The 21,287-nt window shown below is 34.0% G+C and overlaps 1 protein-coding gene across 1 annotated transcript in view; it reads right to left on the bottom strand.

Moving 5' to 3' along the window:
* Positions 1–21,287, bottom strand: part of LOC115232039 (sulfhydryl oxidase 2) — an 84,650-nt gene that overhangs the window by 16,631 nt on the left and 46,732 nt on the right. The window contains exons 2-5 of the mRNA XM_029801920.2: positions 14,008–14,108; positions 10,548–10,702; positions 6,597–6,687; positions 3,025–3,164 (exon numbers count right to left, since the gene is read on the bottom strand). Of these exons, the coding sequence (XP_029657780.1) occupies positions 3,025–3,164; positions 6,597–6,687; positions 10,548–10,702; positions 14,008–14,108 (487 nt within the window). The remainder of the gene's footprint in view (positions 1–3,024; positions 3,165–6,596; positions 6,688–10,547; positions 10,703–14,007; positions 14,109–21,287) is intronic.

The following is a 21,287-nucleotide window of genomic DNA, read 5'->3' on the forward strand; positions in this document are numbered from 1 at the left end:
TCTTTTACTTGTTTCAGTCAAGTGACTGCGGCCATGCTGGAGCACTGCCTTTAAATGATATATGATATTTATTTACTAAGTGACTTTAAGACATTTTACAGAGCAAAATAGTGAATTTAATGTGATTAAGACTTAAATTCACAATCAAAATGATTGAGATTTTAATTTTTATTTCATTTCATTCCAAGTCTAAGACTGGTAAAACAAATAACTCAAGCTGCTCCAGTAACTTTGAAAAATTAATCTCTTGGAAATTGTTTATGCCCAAACAAGTGTAAATCTTTAATTGCATCATCATCATCATCATCACCATTGCCTTTTAACATCTGTTTTCCACGCTAGGATGGGCTGGACAATGTTATGTTCCAATGTCTGCTTTGCCATGGTTTCTACAGAGCTGGATGACCTTCCTAATACCACCCACTTTACTTATTCTATTGGACGCTCTTATTTGTGGCACCAGCACATAATATTAAACATATTGGAATATTTATGAAGAAAGTTCAATATGCAATCACTGCAACCACATGGTTTCAAGTTCAGTCCCATCGTGCAGCACCTTCAGCAAATGTCTTCTTCTGCAGGCTAAAACCAATGCCTTGTGTGTGTGTGTTTGTGTGTAGTAAACTGTATGTGGTAATGATGTTTTCATTTTTCCTTCAACAAGAGGCTTTGTACTTTTGAAGATGTATGAAATAAGAGAAACGTGAGGGTGAGCAACTGGAAGGGGATCCTGCTGTAAAACAAGGCCTCAGTGATATTTTCACCTAACCTATGCTAGCAAAGAAAAACATGTAAAAGTGAACAGAATGTGCATGTATAAATGTTGACATCCCATGGTGATTTGAGGTTAACATTTTTTGTTGATACTATGACCAGTCACTCTCAGCTTTCAAAGACCTACAAAATAGGGGAAAAAAGAAAAACCTCCCTTACTTGAAAAGCAACAGTGATAACTGAAAGAGCACCATCTAGTAGAAAAAATCCTGCCTTAAATATGTTCCAGTCCAAATTAAGCTAGCATGAAAAAACAGGCACTAAACAAACAAACAGTCCAAACACTCCTATCATACATACACACATTCCTGAATTTAACAATAGTACTGTCGTTAATTCATAACAAGACAACCTTCAAATAACGTAACTCGCATATTTTGTTATCAAACAGTATTAACATTGCACAAGGATAGGAAAACAAAGTCAGTATTGCTTAATTGTTGACTGGATAATTGCGTAATTTTGTTTGTTCCGTAACTTTTAAAAACACTGAACTGTTCAGCACAAAGACTTTGTACAATAAATTGACATATAAAGTAACTTTCTAGATCAGATGTCTAGAAGAGTGTAAATCACATCGCACTCTTCTTATTGTCGATTTACCTTTGTGAAGAGTTACATCAATCTTTATTGTAATAATAATAATAAGAAGAAGAATAAAAATATTTTTATATAAAAAATATTTTGACATTAAAATCAAAATAAAATTTAAATTGTTTTTTCCCTGTTCAAATATCAAAAAAGTTTAGAATCTTTATATTCTTTACCAAAAGAATATATCATGGTAAGGTGCATACTGTAGTTTTAAAAGCAACAGAGTGAAATATAGACTTCCTATAAAGCTATTTAAAGGAATTTGTTTTCTGTCTGTAGAAGTATTTAAAAAATTTAATTCTGTAATAAAGTTGCTGTAGTTTAACAGCAAGTCATCACAGGCCTATGATCAAAGGCATTCCTGCTGTGACCCCTCCCATCTAGAACTACATTTACAATTATACCTGTCCTGCCACTTTGTCTTTTTGAAGGCAATAGAGTGTCATTACAGAGTGATTTAACTAGCAAACTGAGCAGCCATGTAAAAGCTATCTCACTGACTTGCTTGATGACTTATGATGATTTGTTTGAATGATAATGTGCCCAGGTTTGCTTTTTGGGTGTATACAGGTGGTTAGGTTAATGAGCTAGCATTAATAAAGTATGGGTTCAATTCCCGGACAGGGTGATACATTGAGGCCTTGAGCAAGGCATGTCATTTCATGTTGCTCCAGCTTACTCTGCAGAAAATGAGTACTAGCTGACTGCTAGTACAGTCCTCTCCCTCTTCCAACTTTTATAATCACAATAGACACCATCTTGGCCCTCTCACCAATGAGTTCCAGAGTCAAGGGTGAGAGGGTTAAGATGGTGTCCAGTCAACTCATCACTACACAGGCATCTAAAACAATTAGCAAAAATGTGGTACATACCACTAGGTCATACTCACACACAAGTGATGGTAAAGTTGTTTTTCTTTTAGCTTGTTTCAATATATATTGTTCAATTCAAAACAATTTTGCATTTTTTTTTCATAAATTATTTCATATTTTGTTCTTCAAATTATTAAGTCTTCAGCAAAAATCACCAATTTCAGAAACTCTAAAGGTCTTATGTGTTAATGGTGAGCATTTGAGAAAACTCTAGCTGAAGTTTGTAAAATATTTTCAAAATTTAACATGGGTTGGATAATCCCTGCAAATTGAGACATTTTCATGATTTGCTGGGAACATCAGATATCTTTTATCAACAGCAGTTCTCTAACCAAGGCATGAGAGCATTCCTTATGTTGTTGTTTAGCCAAAGGACACTCTGTGATTGGAAGAACATTTGGCAGCTAACAATAACCAAGTGGCAATAGAGAGGCTACCTTTGTTATCTTCTATGTATGCATATATTTCATAATTTTGCTTAGGAATGGCAATGCTAATAACCAGTTGTTAGAACTCATTATACTAATGCTTAGAGTGTAATATAAATTATTGAATGACAAAGAAACAGGAGTTACCAAATCAACTTCGTTAGTTTGTTGATTACATAATTTCTGTTGCCTTGTCAATTACATAAATCCACTTTTTTTTTTTATCAATCAATAATATACATGTAAAACTTGATTAAATAAACTCATGTTCTGAAAACCAATTGTCTAGATCCATTACTACTTGGCAATGAGACTTCTATCAATATGTTAAGGAAACCGTAAAGAATACTTACTGTATACGTGTTTTGAGTTTGCCTTTTTTATCTATTAGTAATAGAGATGGGAAATGTGTCACCTGGTATTCTACAGGAACTACGTCTGATAGCATTGATCTGATGAGGATTTTGGAATATTTACTCAGATCAAGTATTACCTAAATACAAAATTGATTAATTCATTAAATAAAATTAAACAGAGAAATGAAAAACTGGAAAAGAAAATTTTTATTGATATATTGAAAGACACAGGTCAACCCTTAAACAGCAGACATCAGAAAATGATTCAAAAATTTTTACATGGGTTGAGCTTTCATCAGTTGATCCCCAAATGTAAATGATCTTCATCAATGGAAGAAATCAAGTCGCAAATGGAAGATTTAGACATTATTTACTGAAGAACCTCTTCATATTCATATTTCGCTCAGCTCTCTATTTTACTCTTACTTATCCTTTTCCATTTTTATTGTTTACTCTTTATCTTTCTATCTCTTTCTTTATCTTTCTATCTGTCTGTCTTTCCCTTTGTTTTTCTCTCTCCCACTCTTTCTCTGTCTATGTTTGTTTACTCTCTTTTCAACTTATTCTCTTTCCTTTTCTGTCAATTCTGTATCAATCTTCCTCTCTATCTATGAGTCCACCCCGCTTTGTATATCTTTCTTTCTCTCTCTGCCTTTTCATTCCCATTTCTTTCTTACACTCTTTCTCCTCCTCCTACTGTTGTAACTTCTCTTTCTATCTTAAACTTCCTCCTCTATCTCCCGAATGATATTCACATTTCACTCAGCTCTCTATTTTACTCTTATCCTCTCCCACTCTTCTTTCTATGATTGCTTATTCTCTCTCCTACTTATTCTCTTTCCCTTTCTATCAGTCATCCTCTCTTTATATATCCATCTTTGTATCTGTCTCTCTCTCTCACTTTCTGTCCGTGTCTGTCTTTCCCTGTCTCTTCTCTTTGCTTTTCTTTCTGCCCACTCATCATCTTCCTATGTTTGTTTACTCTCTTTTCAATTTATTCTCCTTCCCTTTCTATCAATTCTATATCAATCTTCCTGTCTATCTATAAGTCCTCCCTTCTCTCTATTTTCTATCTATCTTCTGTAAAAATCAGTGGCCTTTTCCCCATAAAAACTAACAACCTCCTCAACATGGTATAGGCTAACAGTGGCAATATTACTTGAATGATAATCTAAATAATAAATGATGTAATATAATCAATAAGGCTACAATCTCCAGCTCGGAACCTTGCAAACAACTTCTGTACAGTTCTTTTGGATAAAGAAACATCACCGTAAACTGTGCATATTTCTTTGGTTGCTTGTGAGGCATTTTCCCCTTTATGAAAAAAGAAAAGCATCAAGTGCCAAACATGAACTTTCTTATCTTCCATTTTAAAGGGTTACAGAATTAACATAGGTTATAGGAACATAAACCTTCTTCCACAAAAAGATAGATTAAACTGTGCTCTAAATGGAGGTGTAGTCAAATCCTATTTTATGGACTCAACCATGTTCTATAAAAAGCCAAAAGAGAAGCTACTATAAATTGGCACAAACTTTCCGGATGACTCTATATTAAGTAATCATTTTTTCCAATTTCTTTCCAAATTATTAGCAGATGAGTGACTATCTTTTGATACAGACACAACACAGGCTACACTTTCAGGTTTTTGGATAAAGTTTTCAGAAATAATCCAATAAGCTTACCATTAATTCTGCAAAATATTCATGGGTCCTACTAGTCCCCAGGTGATAGAAAATCTTTGCTAAATAACTTCATACACTCCTTATCATTTTCTCTTGTATTGTATTATATGTTCTGTGTTTGTAGAATGATATATTAAGAAGTTTTTTTTTCATAAGTACTACTGGATTACTTGAATCCATATATTGTGACTTAATATATATATATATATATATATATATCATCATCATCGTTTAATGTCTGCCTTCCATGCTAGCATGGGTTGGCCGATTTTAACTGAGGGCTGATGAACCAGACGGCTGCACCAGGCTCCAATCTTGATCTGGCAAGAGTTTCTACAGCTGGATGCCCTTCCTAATGCCAACCACTCCGAGAGTGTAGAGGGTGCTTTTTACGTGCCACCGGCATATATATATATATATATACATATATATCATCATCATCATTTAGTGTCCGCTTTCCATGCTAGCATGGGTTGGACGGTTCAACTGGAGTCTGGGAAGCCAGAAGGCTGCACCAGGCCCAGTCTGATCTGGCAATGTTTCTATGGCTGGATGCCCTTCCTAACACCAACCACTCCATGAGTGTAGTGGGTGCTTTTTATGTGCCAGATGAGGCTGACAAACGGCCACGATCAGATGGTGCTTTTTACGTGCCACCGGCATGGGGGCCAGGCGAGGCTAACAACGGCCACAATCGGATGGTGCTTTTTACGTGCCACCGAAATATAAATGTATAAATATTTGGAAAAACCAAGAGGAGAGTGGAGATTTATACAAATCCAAAACTTTTAAAAGAGTTTTCTACAGCATGACCAATGTATGTTTCCACTACAGCAACTACATGCACATTGCTCTAAAAAGCTTTGGATGTGAATAAATCTCCACTCTTCTCTTGGTTTTCAGTTATATACTCTACAGAATATTTGCAGTTCTGAATAGGAACAAGGAACTACTCAACAACTGGAGCTTACAAAAACCAGTATCTATTTAAACTTGAGTACTATGTAATTGAACTATTGTGGATAGTCTGTATCAATACCATTTTATGAGATATATCCACCAATTTATATCCACCAAGATAATTTATCCCTTTTATCTATATATATATATATATATATATATACATATATATATATATATATAAATTAGAGAAGAACCACCATGTAGCAATTCAACAATGATGTTCTCTAATTTATATACATATATTATATATTGTGAAATTTGATTTAGTATTACTAAATTGAATTTTTCCTTGTAAGTTTGGAATCATATTCCCTAATATTATTATCATTATTATTATTATATATATAGGGAGAATTCACAAAAAAAAAAATAAAAGACGAAGACAGGTGGTGTAGAACAGAAAGCAAATCATGTGGTTTCAGGTTCAGTCCCACAGTACAGCACCTTGGGCAAGTGTCTATTAAAACCCCAAGCTGATCAATGCCTGGTGAGTAAGTTTGGTAAACAGAAACTGTGTGGAAGCCTTGGCACGTTAAAAGCACCAACCGATTGTGGCCGATGCCAGACTCCCCTGGCACCTGTGCTGGTGGCACGTAAAAAGCACCCACTACACTCGCGGAGTGGCTGACGTTAGGACGGGCATCCAGCTGTAGAAACACTGCCAGATCAGACGAGCCTGGTGCAGCCTCCTGGCTTCCCAGACCCCGGTCGAACCATCCAACCCGTGCTAGCATGGAAAACGGACATTAAACGATGATGATGATGATGATGTGTGTGTGTGTGTGTGTGTATTTGTTCCCAACAGGATTTGATTTGTTCAACTAAATAATTAAAGCAGTACTCCAGCATGGCTGCAGTCAAATAGCTGTAACAAAACATGAAAAGTAAAATGTAAGGAATAGTATAAGAATCAATTACCTCTTTTCCCAAGTAACTGCCTTTATCTTCAGTAATGATAGCAATAACTGAGTGTGATGAAACACGATATTTTAAAATGTCATCAACAGAGCTGAAATATGACACAAATAGAAATGTAAGTAAATACATTCCTGTTGCTAATAATATAAAAAGAAACAAACATTAAGTTTATTTTATTTCATTTAATAGCCTTTCCTTTCAAGTAATTAAAACTTAAATAATATTGTAAGAAATTGCTTACATTATTACATAATGGGATCTGCTTCCATTTAAAGTTACTGAAAACAGAATACAGATATCATGATGTAACACATATTACATGACACATCATCATCCCAAATGCAGTATATTTCACTTTCATAATTAACAGGTAATACATTTGAAAAAGGAGACTAACATTTCTGGAATTTTAGACCATGTACTATAAAATGTCTGTTGTAATGAAATTGTGAAAAAAACAAAAAAACAAACACAGAACTCTTAGGTTTAGTTAATATCTTTATTCCAGAGATGTACTTGCACAGCACAAGTGCTTTGCTCATATGCTGATACAAAAGCAATTACAGAATGAAAGACAAGTTAGCCATACAGAAATACACAAAGCATATTAACTTCACTTTAATCCTTTAGTATTCAGATTTCTCTGTCAAATGTAATGCTTTTTTTATTCAAATCGTTTTGAATTAGTCATACATTACTTTGTAGCTTAAAGATTTTGATGATGTGGTTGTTTATTTCTAGAGTAATATTCTAGGGTAAGTGTGAGAGACTGGATCTGGCCAGTTTGAAAATAAAACAGGTAGAATATTTTAGCTGGATATGACTGGTTTAAACATTTATCTGTAATGTAGTGAGATTTTTTTTGTCAGTGAACAGTTGCAGTTTTGAGTGACAAATTTTCGCACCATATTATACAAACAATTGTTTAAGTGAAGTTAATGGTCTTTGTGTGTTTTTCTATGGCTATCTTGTGCCTTCCATGCTGCAATTACAAACATCTTTATCTGTACAAAATTTTGGAATTCTATTGAATGATCCACTTTAAAGCTGTAGTGCAAAATATTAACATCTAAACTGGAATAAATGCAATAAGAATCTTGTAGAGAGAGTAGACTTCTGTGACAAATTTCCAATGAACCATCTACCTGTCATACTAGCAAGGGCTGGGTGAATTTGCTAGGGGCCTTTTACTATGCAAACTTGCTCTAACTTTTTAATGCCAGTTTCCCTTAACCCATACATTGTAACTATAATATAAAACATGGCTTTCCATACAGTTACCCTCATCTGTTCTCTAGTTTTTCTCTATATTATTTTTTTTTTTTCTATCAGAAATATCTATTCATTGGAAATTTGTCTTTGGAATTCAAAACTAGATAATTATTTCTGTAGACAGAAAGTTAGGCAATCACTAGGAAAATTATTGTTTGAAATTTATAGAAACAAAAAGAAAGCAATTGCATGCCTGCATTAACCGTTTCCATACTGCATTTCTGGTGAAATACACCATCTTTGTTTCAATTACTTTGGAAAATAATGAAGAATTCAATAAAATACCTTTGTCCTTATTAAGCTGGTGTTTGGAATAAAATTCAACATGAAATTTTGATAGAAGGTTTTAATTTAGAATCCTTTAAAACAGAACCGAAAATAGTATTGGGCAGGCTGGTATCAAAAGCTTTAATGAGGAGTTATTTTTACATCTAATTATATTGATTGAAAATATTGGTTTCAAATTTGGAAACAAGGCCATAAGTTTTGGAGGAGGGTGCTTGTCAAATACACAACCCCACTGCTCAACTGGTACATTTTCTTTTTTTATCAACTCTGAAAGGATGATAGGCTAAGTTGACCTCAGCAAAATTTGAATTCAGAATGCAAAGATAGACAAATACTGCTCAGCATCTTGCCCTGTGAGCTAACAATTCTACCAGCTTGTTGCCTTATATTAACTGAAAATATTAACATCATTTTACACTCCTAATTCATATTTTTACATGTATATACATAAATTGCTTTTAACAGTGGAACTTGAAGCAGATAGAGCTATGAACAATCATATGTAGAATATCAGGGAAAAAAAAAGATCATTGGATAGAAAAAAGTTGAAGGAAGCCCATCAGATGCAAATCCAGATCTTCTGTGAACATGATAGATATGCTACCATTAAACCAAAGTGACACTTGAAATTTTGGGTAAAGATTGAACTCATGAAACATAACAGTAGTACAAAGTTTTACTGCTTTTACCTACTGTGTCACAACTGAAGAAAAAGTGCATTGATTTGATACTGAATACCAAATCTTGTATATATGTAGCAGAGCTGTGGAATCAAACTTAATTGTGGAGTTGGAATCAGAAGCAATTACTGATTTGAGTAATCTGATAATTGCTCCTGATTGTTGACTGTAAAGAAAGTGTGCAAAAATGTTCAGTTTCACATATATTACTAATTTGATTAACCTCTTTTTTCTTTCCAGGATAAATTTATAATAGTTTATGGCCAATGTACTAGAAAAAGAGTGCCAATGAAGTTGGTAATGTTTTAAACATTTTCTAATCTTAGCAAACAGGAAATATTAAATGTGATTGTGCTTTTGTAGCTGGTGACAATGGTGAAAAAATATATTCTTTTAATTGTTTCAGTCATTTTGACTGCAGCCATGCTGGAGCATCATCTTTAGTCAAATAAATCAACCCCAGGGCTTGTTCTTTGTAAGCTTAATGCTTATTCTATCGGTCTCTTTTGCTAAACCACTAAGTTTCGGGAATGTAAACACACCAACATCAGTTGTCAAGTGGTGGTTGGAGGACAAACACAGACACACAATACATATATATATATATATATATATATATATATATATATATATATAATATATATATATATATATATATATATATATATATATATATATATATATATATATACACACACAAACACATGATGAGTGGATTTAGTAGAGGGAAACTGAAAGAAGCCCATCATATATATGTGTATATATATGTGTGTGTGTGTGTGTATATGTTAGTGTGTCTGTGTTTATTCTCCAAACATCACTTGACAACCGATGCTGGCGTGTTTACATCCCTGTAACTTAGTGGTTCAGCAAAAGAGACGGATAGAATACAGTCAAATGACTGAAACAAGTAAAAGAGAATAAAATAAGTGGAAAAGTATGACTCCCCATTGAAGCTGACTACAGAAGTCAGGTCTGCTTATCCAGATTATTAGTATTATTAATCAACAGTTGAAAGATTGTTTTCTAAGCTGAAAGAAATCAAATCAGATTTAAGGGCTTCTATGAAGGTGAATCTAAGAGAAGCAGTTGTTTCAAAGATGACATTTGTAAATTTTGGATATAGCTGTGTATGCATGCACGCACGCACGCGTGTGTGTGTATGCTTGTTGCCCTCAAACACTTGTTAATCAGTGTTGGTTTGTTTATGTCCCTATAACTTAATAATTCAGTAAAAGAGACCAATAGAATAAGTAATAAGTTTAAAATAAGTATTGGGGGCAATTTGTTCATCTGAATCTTTCAAATTGGAGCTCCAGCATGGTTGCAGAAACAAGGAAAAGAATAAAAGAAAAAATACGTCTCTTTTGGTCAGCAATGAAATTTTACACACCTGACAGATTTGTAAATGGAAACGTTTGGATGAACTACAAAAAGAGATGCTTCAATTCAGAATACCAAACAGTAATAGAAAGACTCAAACTATAGTTACATGAGGAATGAAGGATATTTATTAATGAAATTCTTTCAAAAAGGTGAATAAATTGTAACAGAACCAAAAGTAATTCAAGGTAACTGAAGAACAGAGGCCAAGCTCTTTGTTTTTCGCACGAAGATTTAAGCTGGAAAATTGGAAATATGTGTTTGAAGAAGAACAAATTATGCAAACTTATATTATAAAACTAATTGATTGTATTAATTAGATACTCACTTAATTGGTGATAAGGTTTCCCATTGTGGATCCTTAGACTGCATATAATACTGTACAGAAAGGTCTATAAGGTTATGGCGCAATACGTCTACGCTGTCACGAGCTTTATTATAGTCTGTGCCAATATCAATTGGTTTTGAGTGTGGGAAAAATGTCTGCGATGAAAAGAGATAAACGGAAATTAAGAAAAGCAAAACAAGCGAATAAATTATTTTTAAAAATTTCACTACAATATTTTGGTTTTTGATCACTTTATCAGCTGATCTTTTATTTTACCTATTCACTATTTGTTCTTGAATATAATAATAATAATAATAATAATAATCCTTTCTACAGGAGGCACAAGGCCTCAGATTTGTGGGGAGGGGACTAGTCAATTACATCGACCCCAATGTTTCATTGGTACTTAATTTATCAACCCCGAAAGGATGAAAGGTAAAGTCGACCCCAGCGTAATTTGAACTCAGAATGTAAAGACAGGTGAAATGCCACTAAGCTTTCTGCCCAGCATGCTAACTATTCTGCCAGCTTGCCGTCTTAATAATGATGATAATAATAATAATAGTAATAATAATGGTTTCAAATTTTGGCACAAGGTCAGCAATTTCTGGGGTGGGGCGATAATTTCAGGGGTAGGGATGCAGCAATAATAATAGTAATAAGCCCCTTGTATGCTGACTGAAAGATTATGAGATCAAGCTTTTTTTAGAACCATAGCCAAGGCATATTTCTTTGTCTCAATACATTTGGCCCTTTCCTGTTTACTCTTTAAAGGTCAGCATTAGAAAAGCCTCTAGCCAAGAAGGTATGTCTTGTCTAATCAATCATATTAAAACATTCAAATTCACAACAACCATGCCAAGTTAACTCTGCATTTCACTCTCATAGGATTAATAAAATAGGTATCAAGATTAAGTAATGTGGTCCATATAATTGACTAAAGCTACTGTAGGCAGTGCTCCAACATGGCCATTGCCCATCGACTGAAATTAGTAAAAGAATATTTTTAAAATGAGGCACAGCTGTGTGGTAAGAAGCTTGCTTCCCAACCACATTATTCCCAGTTCAGTCCTACTGCATGACACCTTGGTTAAGTGTCTTCTACTATAACCTCAGGCTGACCAAAGCCTTGTGAATGGATTTGGTAGGTGAAAACTGAAAAGAAGCCTATTGTGTGTGTACATTATATATATATGTATGTATGTGTGTTTGTCCTGTAAGACTTCTTGACAATTGGTGTTGGTGCATTTATGTCCCTGTAACTTAGTAGTTCAGCAGGAGATTGATAAAGTAAGTAGCAGGCTTAAAAAAGAGAAATACAATTCATTTGACTAAAATTCAAGGCAGTGCCCCAGTATGGCTGCAGTCTAATGACTGAGACAAGTAAAAAAATATTCCCCAAGTCCACCAACCCACTCTGGTATTTCGATTATCAACCCTGGAAGAATGAAAGGCATAGATGCCCTTAGCAAGAACTGCAGAGAATCTGAGACAAAAAAAAAAAATGAAAAATATAGTTACAGATAAGGAAATAATTTATTCTCAAATGCAAAATAATACTGACAGAGCAGCAGGAACAGGATAAAATATCCATATTTTGCAGAAAAATTTGCCAGCAGCCAGCCATGAGACTAATTCACTTCCCTGTGATTACCAGCCAAGTGCTTTACCATTAAGCTAAATTGTCCACTGACAAATTAATCTAGCTTTATAAGACACTAATGTTAAATTCAAATTACGATGAATGCAAACAGGGTTTGCTTTTAGGAGTGCTGAGATGTACTGAAAGATACAGATAAAGAAATAATTTATTCTCAAATATTTCTAAAAGCAAACACTGTTTACATTCATTGTAATTTGAAAAATATAGCTGTAATAAACTGTAAAATTTAATGAATTTTTCAAATAATATTGTTCTACACTGAATAGCTAGCTAAGTAAGTAGTCTTTCTATGAAGCACCAAATGTGATATCAAGCTGTGGTGACCTGTAAATCATGCATAATACAATAGTATTACTGTCGTGATTCAGTTTTAATCTATAGCAGATATATTAAGAACTTGTGCAGTATATCCAATTTTGTATTGTTTGATTCACTCACTAAGCAATTGGAAACAGGCTGAGAATTTTAACTACAAAAGAATAATGCTTTATGCACAAAGCAGAGAGATATTATCTCTCATATTACAAATTCAAACACTTATAAACATCTGTGGCTTATATAAAAGTGGAACAAGGCTGTCAGGTGAAAGGACTTGAGCTGAAAACTGTTGGAGGTATTTTGTTGTGTTTGAATAGCGCTCTTAATTCTAGGTAAATTAGTTAACAGATGGATTGTCTGGAAATTTTACATGAGATAGATTGTCACTAAACCTCAACACAATAATTTTCATCATCTGCTTTATGATACCATAAAACCAGAACTAAACATCAGCCCTTAAAGATCCTCTTGGATCTAAGAAGCATTTACATATTTACATTTTCCATATAGTTCCATCAGTATGTCTGTTATATTGATTCCATATTTTGATACAAAGCCAGCAAGTTAACTCTTCATTCGGTGAAGAGATCAAGCAGAACTGTTAGAGTGTTAGACAGAATGCTTCACTGTATTTGTTCTGACTCTCTGTGCTCTGGGTTCAAATCCTGTCAGGGTCAACTTTGCCTTTCTTCTCTTTGGGTGAATGATAAAAAAAAGAACCAATACAAAGCAGTGAACTGGTGGAACTGTAGAAATGTTGAACAGAATCATCATCAACATTGTTTAACATCTGCCTTCCATAATGGAATGGGTGGGATGGTTTGACAGGAGCCAGTGAGGCAGAAGCTTGCACCAGACTTCTGTGACTGTTTTGGCAGGATTTTTACAGCAAGATGGTATTCCTAACACCAACCACCCAGCAAAATACTTTGAGATATTTGTTTCAGCTCTTTGCATTCTGAATCAAAATTCCTTCCTGACCTACTTGTCTTAATACTATCACTTGATATCTTGGATGTCTTTAGGGGAGTCCTCAGTCACAAGCATTTTCACCAGGTTTCCAATTTAAGGAAATATTCCTCCCTCCCTCTCTCTCACCAGCCTTGGAGGCGAGCATCAATGAGCCATGGGTAACTGCTTTCCCTCTTAACAAAAACAATTACAAAAAAGACAAAAATCGATCTTAAGACTAATAATTTTCCTCCTCCAACAACATTTTTATTCATTAACCCTTTAACATTCAAATTACTCAATGCTTATTTATTCACATTGTTTTGAATTAATTATGTATTATCTCATAGCTTCAAGATTTCAATGATGCAATTGCTTATTTTCAGAATAACATTCTAGGGTAGGCATGAGAGTCCGAATCTGGTTAGTTTGAACATAAAACAGGTAGAATTTATCAGCTGGATATGGTTGCTTTAAATGCTAAAGGGTTAAGGTAAAAAAAAAAAAAATGACAAAAAGGGCATTTACCTTAATAGTTGGGAAAAGACTAATATCATAGGTTCGACACATTTCTACATTTTTCTCATCAGCACAATCGATTGCACCAATATGAATAAAACAGCTCCAAGCTGAAAAACAAAACAAAATAGAAGAAATGAAATGTATTAGTGGGAATGACTGATTGGAAATTGGGAAGAAATTCTTGGAGAAATTCATTACCAAATGTTGATACTCATTCATTTGTTTGTTTTACATCTGTTTTCCATGCCAGCACAGGCTAGATGAATATGAATTCAAAATGTGACTGTGTGTATACTATTGGCAATTTTTTTTTTCCTCCATCTTCCCTTCCTTAGACCTTTCCTTTTTCTATGTTTCTGACGAAGAGCTCCGCTCGAAACGTTAAATCCTCCTTCTTTCTTTCCTTCCCTGAGCGTCCAATAACACTATACTTGTTCCATGTCCTCGTGTTGTGTTTTCCCTTTGTGTTTTCATGTTTGGATTAACTATATATATATATATACAATATATATATATATATATACACAAATATATATAAAGGTAAATTTTCAAATTAGGTTGGTAGGGATAAACAATCCGAGCTAGTACTGTATTTACTTTTGGTGGTTAATAATGCTAGCTAACCTCTGAGTGTAGAAAAACTCCAGTTTATTTTACAGCCCTCAGTAGATCTACACATGAGTAAATCCATATGGCTCTATAGAGACTGCATGTTGTTGATAGAGAAGAAATAAATTGATAATAAGGAGAACAGAGACTTATATATCCAGCTTTATTTTGCAGTCAATCGTGTTTTTCCACTTGAAAAACACAATTGACTGCAAAATAAAATTAGATATATAAATCTCTGTTCTTAAACAATTGCAGCGTGGAAGGTGTTTATAAGCCATTTAAGAAACACACAAAATCCGTTAGATTCACTTCAACATTTAAATTTAATTTGTCAAAATATTTTCGTCGCTTTGAGACCACGACCTGTTCACTGACCAGTGACCAGGTCGTGGTCTCAAAGTGATGTTTGATTCACTTCAACATTTAAATTTAATTTGTCAAAATATTTTCATCGCTTTAAATTTAAATGTTGAAGTGAATCTAACGGTTTTGTGTGTTTCTTAAATGGCTTATAAACACCTTCCACGCTGCAATTGTTTTCATTCCAGCACACGATCTCAGATCAAGTCACTCAATTGATATATATATTGATATATATCTATATATCTAATATATAAAATAGAGATGTATGTGTATTCACTTTTCACACAAAAATGGCTTAACTAATTGCTTCCATACTTGTGATGCATGAATAATTTGACCCTGGACATGTTAGGCTCTCCATTTGTTTTTTTTAATTAAAAATAGAAAATATTGCTTTTTATATTAGAATCACGTTTTTGAAAGTTATATTTACTTCCTGTTTTCTAGCCTCAGTGACATAGCAACAACATGTATGTATTCAATACACTGCTGAATATTTACATTTCAACTACATGTACTTAATTTCAGTCATATTGCTGTATTTTGGGGGGGGGGCTCCTGGGGAAAATACATGAACGTCACAGCTTATATATTTCTTTTTTGAAAATCTTACTCTTTACCTTCCTTATAAAAACATTTCATGTGTGTGTGTGTGTGTATGTGTTCGCATCGTAAATAAAGGAACATTAAAATTTTTAAGAACTATATTTTTGTGCTTCTTCAAAGGATTTCTGTTACTAAAAGAAACAACTAAAGTGTCCCACAATAATTTCTAGACCCAATTTTAATTTCAGTTTTAGTACAGTAAACGGCAAGTTACTGTTGACTTATAAACACAGGATATATCACACTCACACACAAATCTATCTCTTTATCTATCTTTCTATATCTATCTTATTTGCCTAACTAGCTAGCTCTCTCTCTCTCCTCCCCTCTCTCTATATCTCACTTACTCTATATTGTTTTCACTTTCATTTTTCAGACACTATTGCTTTCACTTTAAATTTTCAGATGTCATTGCTTCACTTAAAGTTCAATCGCTATTGTTTTCACTGTAGGTTTTCAATTGCTATTTACAAACAAGAACAACAAATTACTGACAGAAAGAAGTTCACAATTACTGATGAAAGTAATTTAATAATTTACTGACAGAAGTAACTTCATAAATTTTTATTTCAATTCATACACTGTTAAATTTGCCTACCAATTTCTTATTTACTTTTGCAACAGTTTTGTTTTTCTGTTGTTAACGGTTTTTTTGTGGTTCTTTTGATACTGGCTCTTTGATTCACCGAATGACAAATTTTGCTTCAACCCGAAACCGGGCAATGCTAGGTAATCCTGCTAGTATATAAGTGATGTCCTTGCTATCACTAACCATTATTAGTTTTTCAAGGGATTTTTTAATCCACAAGTCTTTGAGAGCAAAGTGCTATAGGATTATTTATTGACAGGGACATGACAAGGTACTTCACCACTTGTGAAGCCTTTTCTCAAAGTACACAGAATATAAATATTCAGAGACACAAGCATGCACATACATACACTCCATGCACACATATCTCTCTCTATATAAACGGCAAAATGTCTGTGTGTATGTCCTTTATACAAATCCACAATTTTTCAGTTAGAGGGCTCACACTTTCTATGGTCATTCAAAACCGTCCAAGGGTGGTCGTGCACATCTTTACATTTCCCCAGTCACCTGGCAAAGCCATTAAAAAATCAATAGAAGTGACTTTTTTGTGAATTTTCTATCCAAAACCCAATCAAAATGCCCAAAACTTGATATGCCAATTGAATGCCAGCTAGCTGTATGTGATAGGTCAGAGATTTGGACAGTACTTGCGTGTATGTGTGCACGCACGCAGCTGTATATGCGTGCACTAAGCACTATGACATGGCGTTGCCGTGTCATAGTGCTAGTCTTATATAATTTGCCACCCTGTGGTTTGGAGTTCAGATCCACAATGCAGCACCTTCGACAAATGTCCTACTTTAAACTCAGGTTAACTAATGCCTTGTGTGTGAGTTTGGTAATGGAAACTGTATGGAAGTTCACCATGTGTGTGTGTCCACCACTACGTAACAATTTAGCATATGAAACTGATAGAATAAGTAGTAGACTGAAAAAAAAAAAAAGTACTTGGAGTTGACTTGTTTGACCAAACCCTTCAAGATAGTACCCCGACATACCAGCAGTTAGATGACTGAAACAAGTAAAAGATAAAAGATATTTCATCTAACAGGCCTTGCACAGTTTCTGTCCACAAGTTTGCTTGGAAAATATTAGTTGGCCAAGGCTACACTAGAAGACACACATCCAAAGTACCACTTAAAACACTTTCTGACTCAGAATATATCAAGATAATTCAACACTGAAGTTTATTTTTTGCTTTCTCAGCTTTCAGGAAATGTCAAAATATCAAGAAAGGTGTTGTTGTCTGAACAAAACTTTAAAGTTTTCACTATTAAGAAAACTCATCTAAACATAATCTGTCCTTCTTGTCTATAGCGCTAAACCACCTAAATGTCTTCTTTTAATTTGGCTCAATATATATAATATCTCTAACCTTATCTATAATTATCATATTACATCAAAGAAAGATTCTGCAAGTATATAACATTAGATAACATGATTTTGTCTTCATAATTTAATAGCTACTGTCTTGTAATTATAGCTTCTTCTTAGGTTTCAGATTATTAGATTTTTCAGAACAATGTCTAGTTATGATATGAACTTAAAATGATGTATTGCCTACTTTGACAGTTCTTTATATATCATCTTCATTCATCATCATCGTGTGACCCAGGCAAGCACTTTTCCATGCATGTCTGGGTCAAATGGAATTTGTTGAAGTAGACTTTTTATGGCATTTATTAATCCTAAGCTATCTTCAAGCAAGGTACTATGTCCCATAGCAGGACATGTTTCCATGTTAACTTGGAAATGAAGAACATTATTTGAATGTCAATGACGTTCATTTAGAACTATCATACAATGTCAAGACAAGGAATCACAAAGACAGACACACATTTTAATTTTAAGATTTCACTTAGGAATAGCAATACTAATAACCTGGCGTTAGAACTCAATGTTGAGTACAGAGCATAATATGCGGGTGTCAGGTTAAATGCACCTGTGCTGGTGGCACATAAAAAAACACGCACTACACTCTTGGAGTGGCTGGCATTAGAAAGGGCATCCAGCCATACAGTAGAAACCTTGCAAAATCAGATCAGAACCTGGTGCAGCATCCCAGCCTACCAGTTTTCAGTCAAACCATCCAACTCATGCCAGCATGGAAAACGAACGTTAAATGATGATGATAAATAAATGAGAAGGGAACAGAAATTATGTAATCAAATTCACTAGCTTACAGTTGTTTCTGTTATAAGATACAGTGCACTCAGACACAATGTTATAAGGTGATGTACACGTACTCAGCTGTGAGTGCAACTGCATCTTATAGCAGAAACAGCTGTAAGCTACTAAAGTCAATTGCATAATTCCTGTCCTCTTGTCATTTAATTTCATATAAATAAATATATATATATCACCGTGACCGACCAGGCTATCAGATGTTCTACACATCACTGGTCACTATGCGCTTTGCATTGTTTCAGCCTTCAAGTGACGCCACCCCGCTGGCTAAGCAAGCAGGCTAACAGAAGAAAGAGCGAGAGAAAGTTGTGGCAAAAGAGTACAGCAGGGATCGCCACCACCCCCTGCGGGAGCCTCGTGGAGCTTTCAGGTGTTTTCGCTCAATAAACATTCACAAAGCTTGTCTGGGAATCGAAACCGCGATCCTACAACTGCGAGTTCACTGCCCTAACCACTGGGCCATTGCACCGCCACACACACACACACATATATATACTCTATACACACATGAGTGAGTCAATAACCAAGACCTTTGGCATTATGTTGTGCTTGAGAAGAAGACCCATCAAGCCAAGCAAAATCACAGTCATGGCAGATACCAGTGTCACACAAATTGGCACCCATACCAAATCAGACTGGATCCTGGCACAGCCTTCCAGTGTGCCAGCCCAGCCAAATCATCTAACCTATACCAGCATTGACAACAGATGTTAAATGATGATGATGATATACACACACGCACATGCAAGAGATATATATATATATATATATATAAATGCATGCACAATATGCTTATACCTTACTTAGATATAATGCATAACACATATATACACTACATACAAGGGACCTTCTAAGTGGTTGCTCAGCCTACTAGAAATAGCTGCAAAATCTCTTTCAACCCATACTCTGCTGTGTTGAGTAAGGCAGAAACACATTGGATAATGTGATCTTGGGCATACCCAGAAATGATAAAGTTGATCACAGTTGGTCAGTCTTTGATCATAGGTCCACTCTATTATGGCTTACCTGGTGCTGAACAATGTTTTAGTAATTCTGTTACAGTTAGTCCTAGAAATGCCCCTTCAAATATTAAATATCACAACAAATAATATAAAGAAAGTAATAATAATAAAAGGAGCTGTCATACAAATTGTATAATCTGTAGTTACTACAAATAACACAATTCAGCTGACTCATCTCAAAATTATTACTGAATATAAAGAAAATGACTTGTCAAAATCTATTTTAATATGTCTTTTTTGTCTTTTTGTCGCTAAGTCAAGAGAAATGGCAGCATTGATAACCTTTTAAGATCTTTTAAGACTGGTAAGAAGGAGGAATGTATCCTCAAACTGGAAACCTTACCAGAATGCTTATGACAGAGTAGATTCTACTGAAAATAACCACAAACTTGGTGGTGGTAATGTTAAACTGAGAAAGAGTTCAAACCTTTGACATTCAGGTTACTCTGTCAAATGCAAGGCTTATTTAATCATTTTGTTTGAATTAATCACACATTATCTTGTAGTTTCATAGAGGCACATGGCTTAGTGGTTAGGGTGTCAGCACCATGATCATAAGTTTGTGGTTTCGATTCCTGGACCAGGCGACGCGTTGTATTTTTGAGCAAAACACTTCATTTTCATGTTGTTCCAGTCCACTCAGCTAGCAAAAATGAATAACGCTGCGATGGACTGGCATCCCGTCCAGCTAGAGAACACATACACATACGCTAACCTTGGCAGAAACTGAATTCAAAATGCAGATAGCTTGCTTAAATCAAAAGAGACATTTTGGATGATGTTTTAATGACTGTTAATCCATCATGTTTTTTGCATGTGTCACACAATTAAAAAAAAATTTAACAATTACATTCTCTAGAAAATTTATTGTCAGTTCTAGCTAGTTATGAGTAATCCATCATGTATAATTGAGTTAGAGTAAAAAAGCACATTATGACATTTGGTATTAAAAATAATAATACGAAAAGAAAAAAAAAGAAAAAAGACCCAGAAAAATGCTAATGTTTCTTGAAAGCAAAATAAAAGCAAACAAGAATATGAATTAAATTAAATCATAAAGTTATTTAAAGTAAAATTGAGAATTCTTCAAAAAGCTTGAAAAAAAAAATTGTAAAAACTATAGAAAACTATAAAAAAAAAATTTAATCAATCTGTAGCTAAAGGGTTTGTAATACTAAACCTGGAAATAAGTGCCCCTTTCACATGCAAAAAAAAAAAAAAAAAAATCACTAGAGCAACATCAGTTATATCTCAGGCATTAGAAACAAAGATAGAATAACAACTGACATGCTAAATTATGCATAGATCACTCCCAACCATCAATAAGCAAATACCATATTCAACAGTGGTTTTGAATTGTTGTTTTTTTTTTTTGTAATCTTGTTTACATTATTTTCTTTATTAATGAACATGCAAAGATAGTTGATTTATTTTCCACTCTGAATATCATATATCTCGTAAGAAAGACAGCATTAAAATGGTAATATATTGTTGCATAATGTTTGTTTGTTTCCTATATGTCCACATCAATACTGTCGTTGTCTAGCTTAACTCTTTGTATCAATATCTGCAGAATATTTACTAATAAATTTATTTCATATAATGACATTAGAAAGCAATTTCTTTTCTCTTTTACTTTATTGTGAAAAATAATCCAAGATTATAAAAACTGTCGACAAATAGGGTAGATGGGGGAAAAAAGGTATCGTGCATACTTAAAAAGAAAATTCAATCCTCTTTTGTAGATAGTAATAGTACTTAAGCTTGTCATTGTTAAAAGAGCAGGTAACACTGTAACAAAATTAATTGCTTGATCATTTAAGGTGATGAGCTGGCAAAATTGTTAGCACACTGGACAAGATACCAAGTAGCATTTTATCTGCATTTACATTCCAAATTCAAAT

Source organism: Octopus sinensis, linkage group LG2 (genome assembly GCF_006345805.1).
Source record: "Octopus sinensis linkage group LG2, ASM634580v1, whole genome shotgun sequence".
NCBI lineage: Eukaryota > Metazoa > Mollusca > Cephalopoda > Octopoda > Octopodidae > Octopus > Octopus sinensis.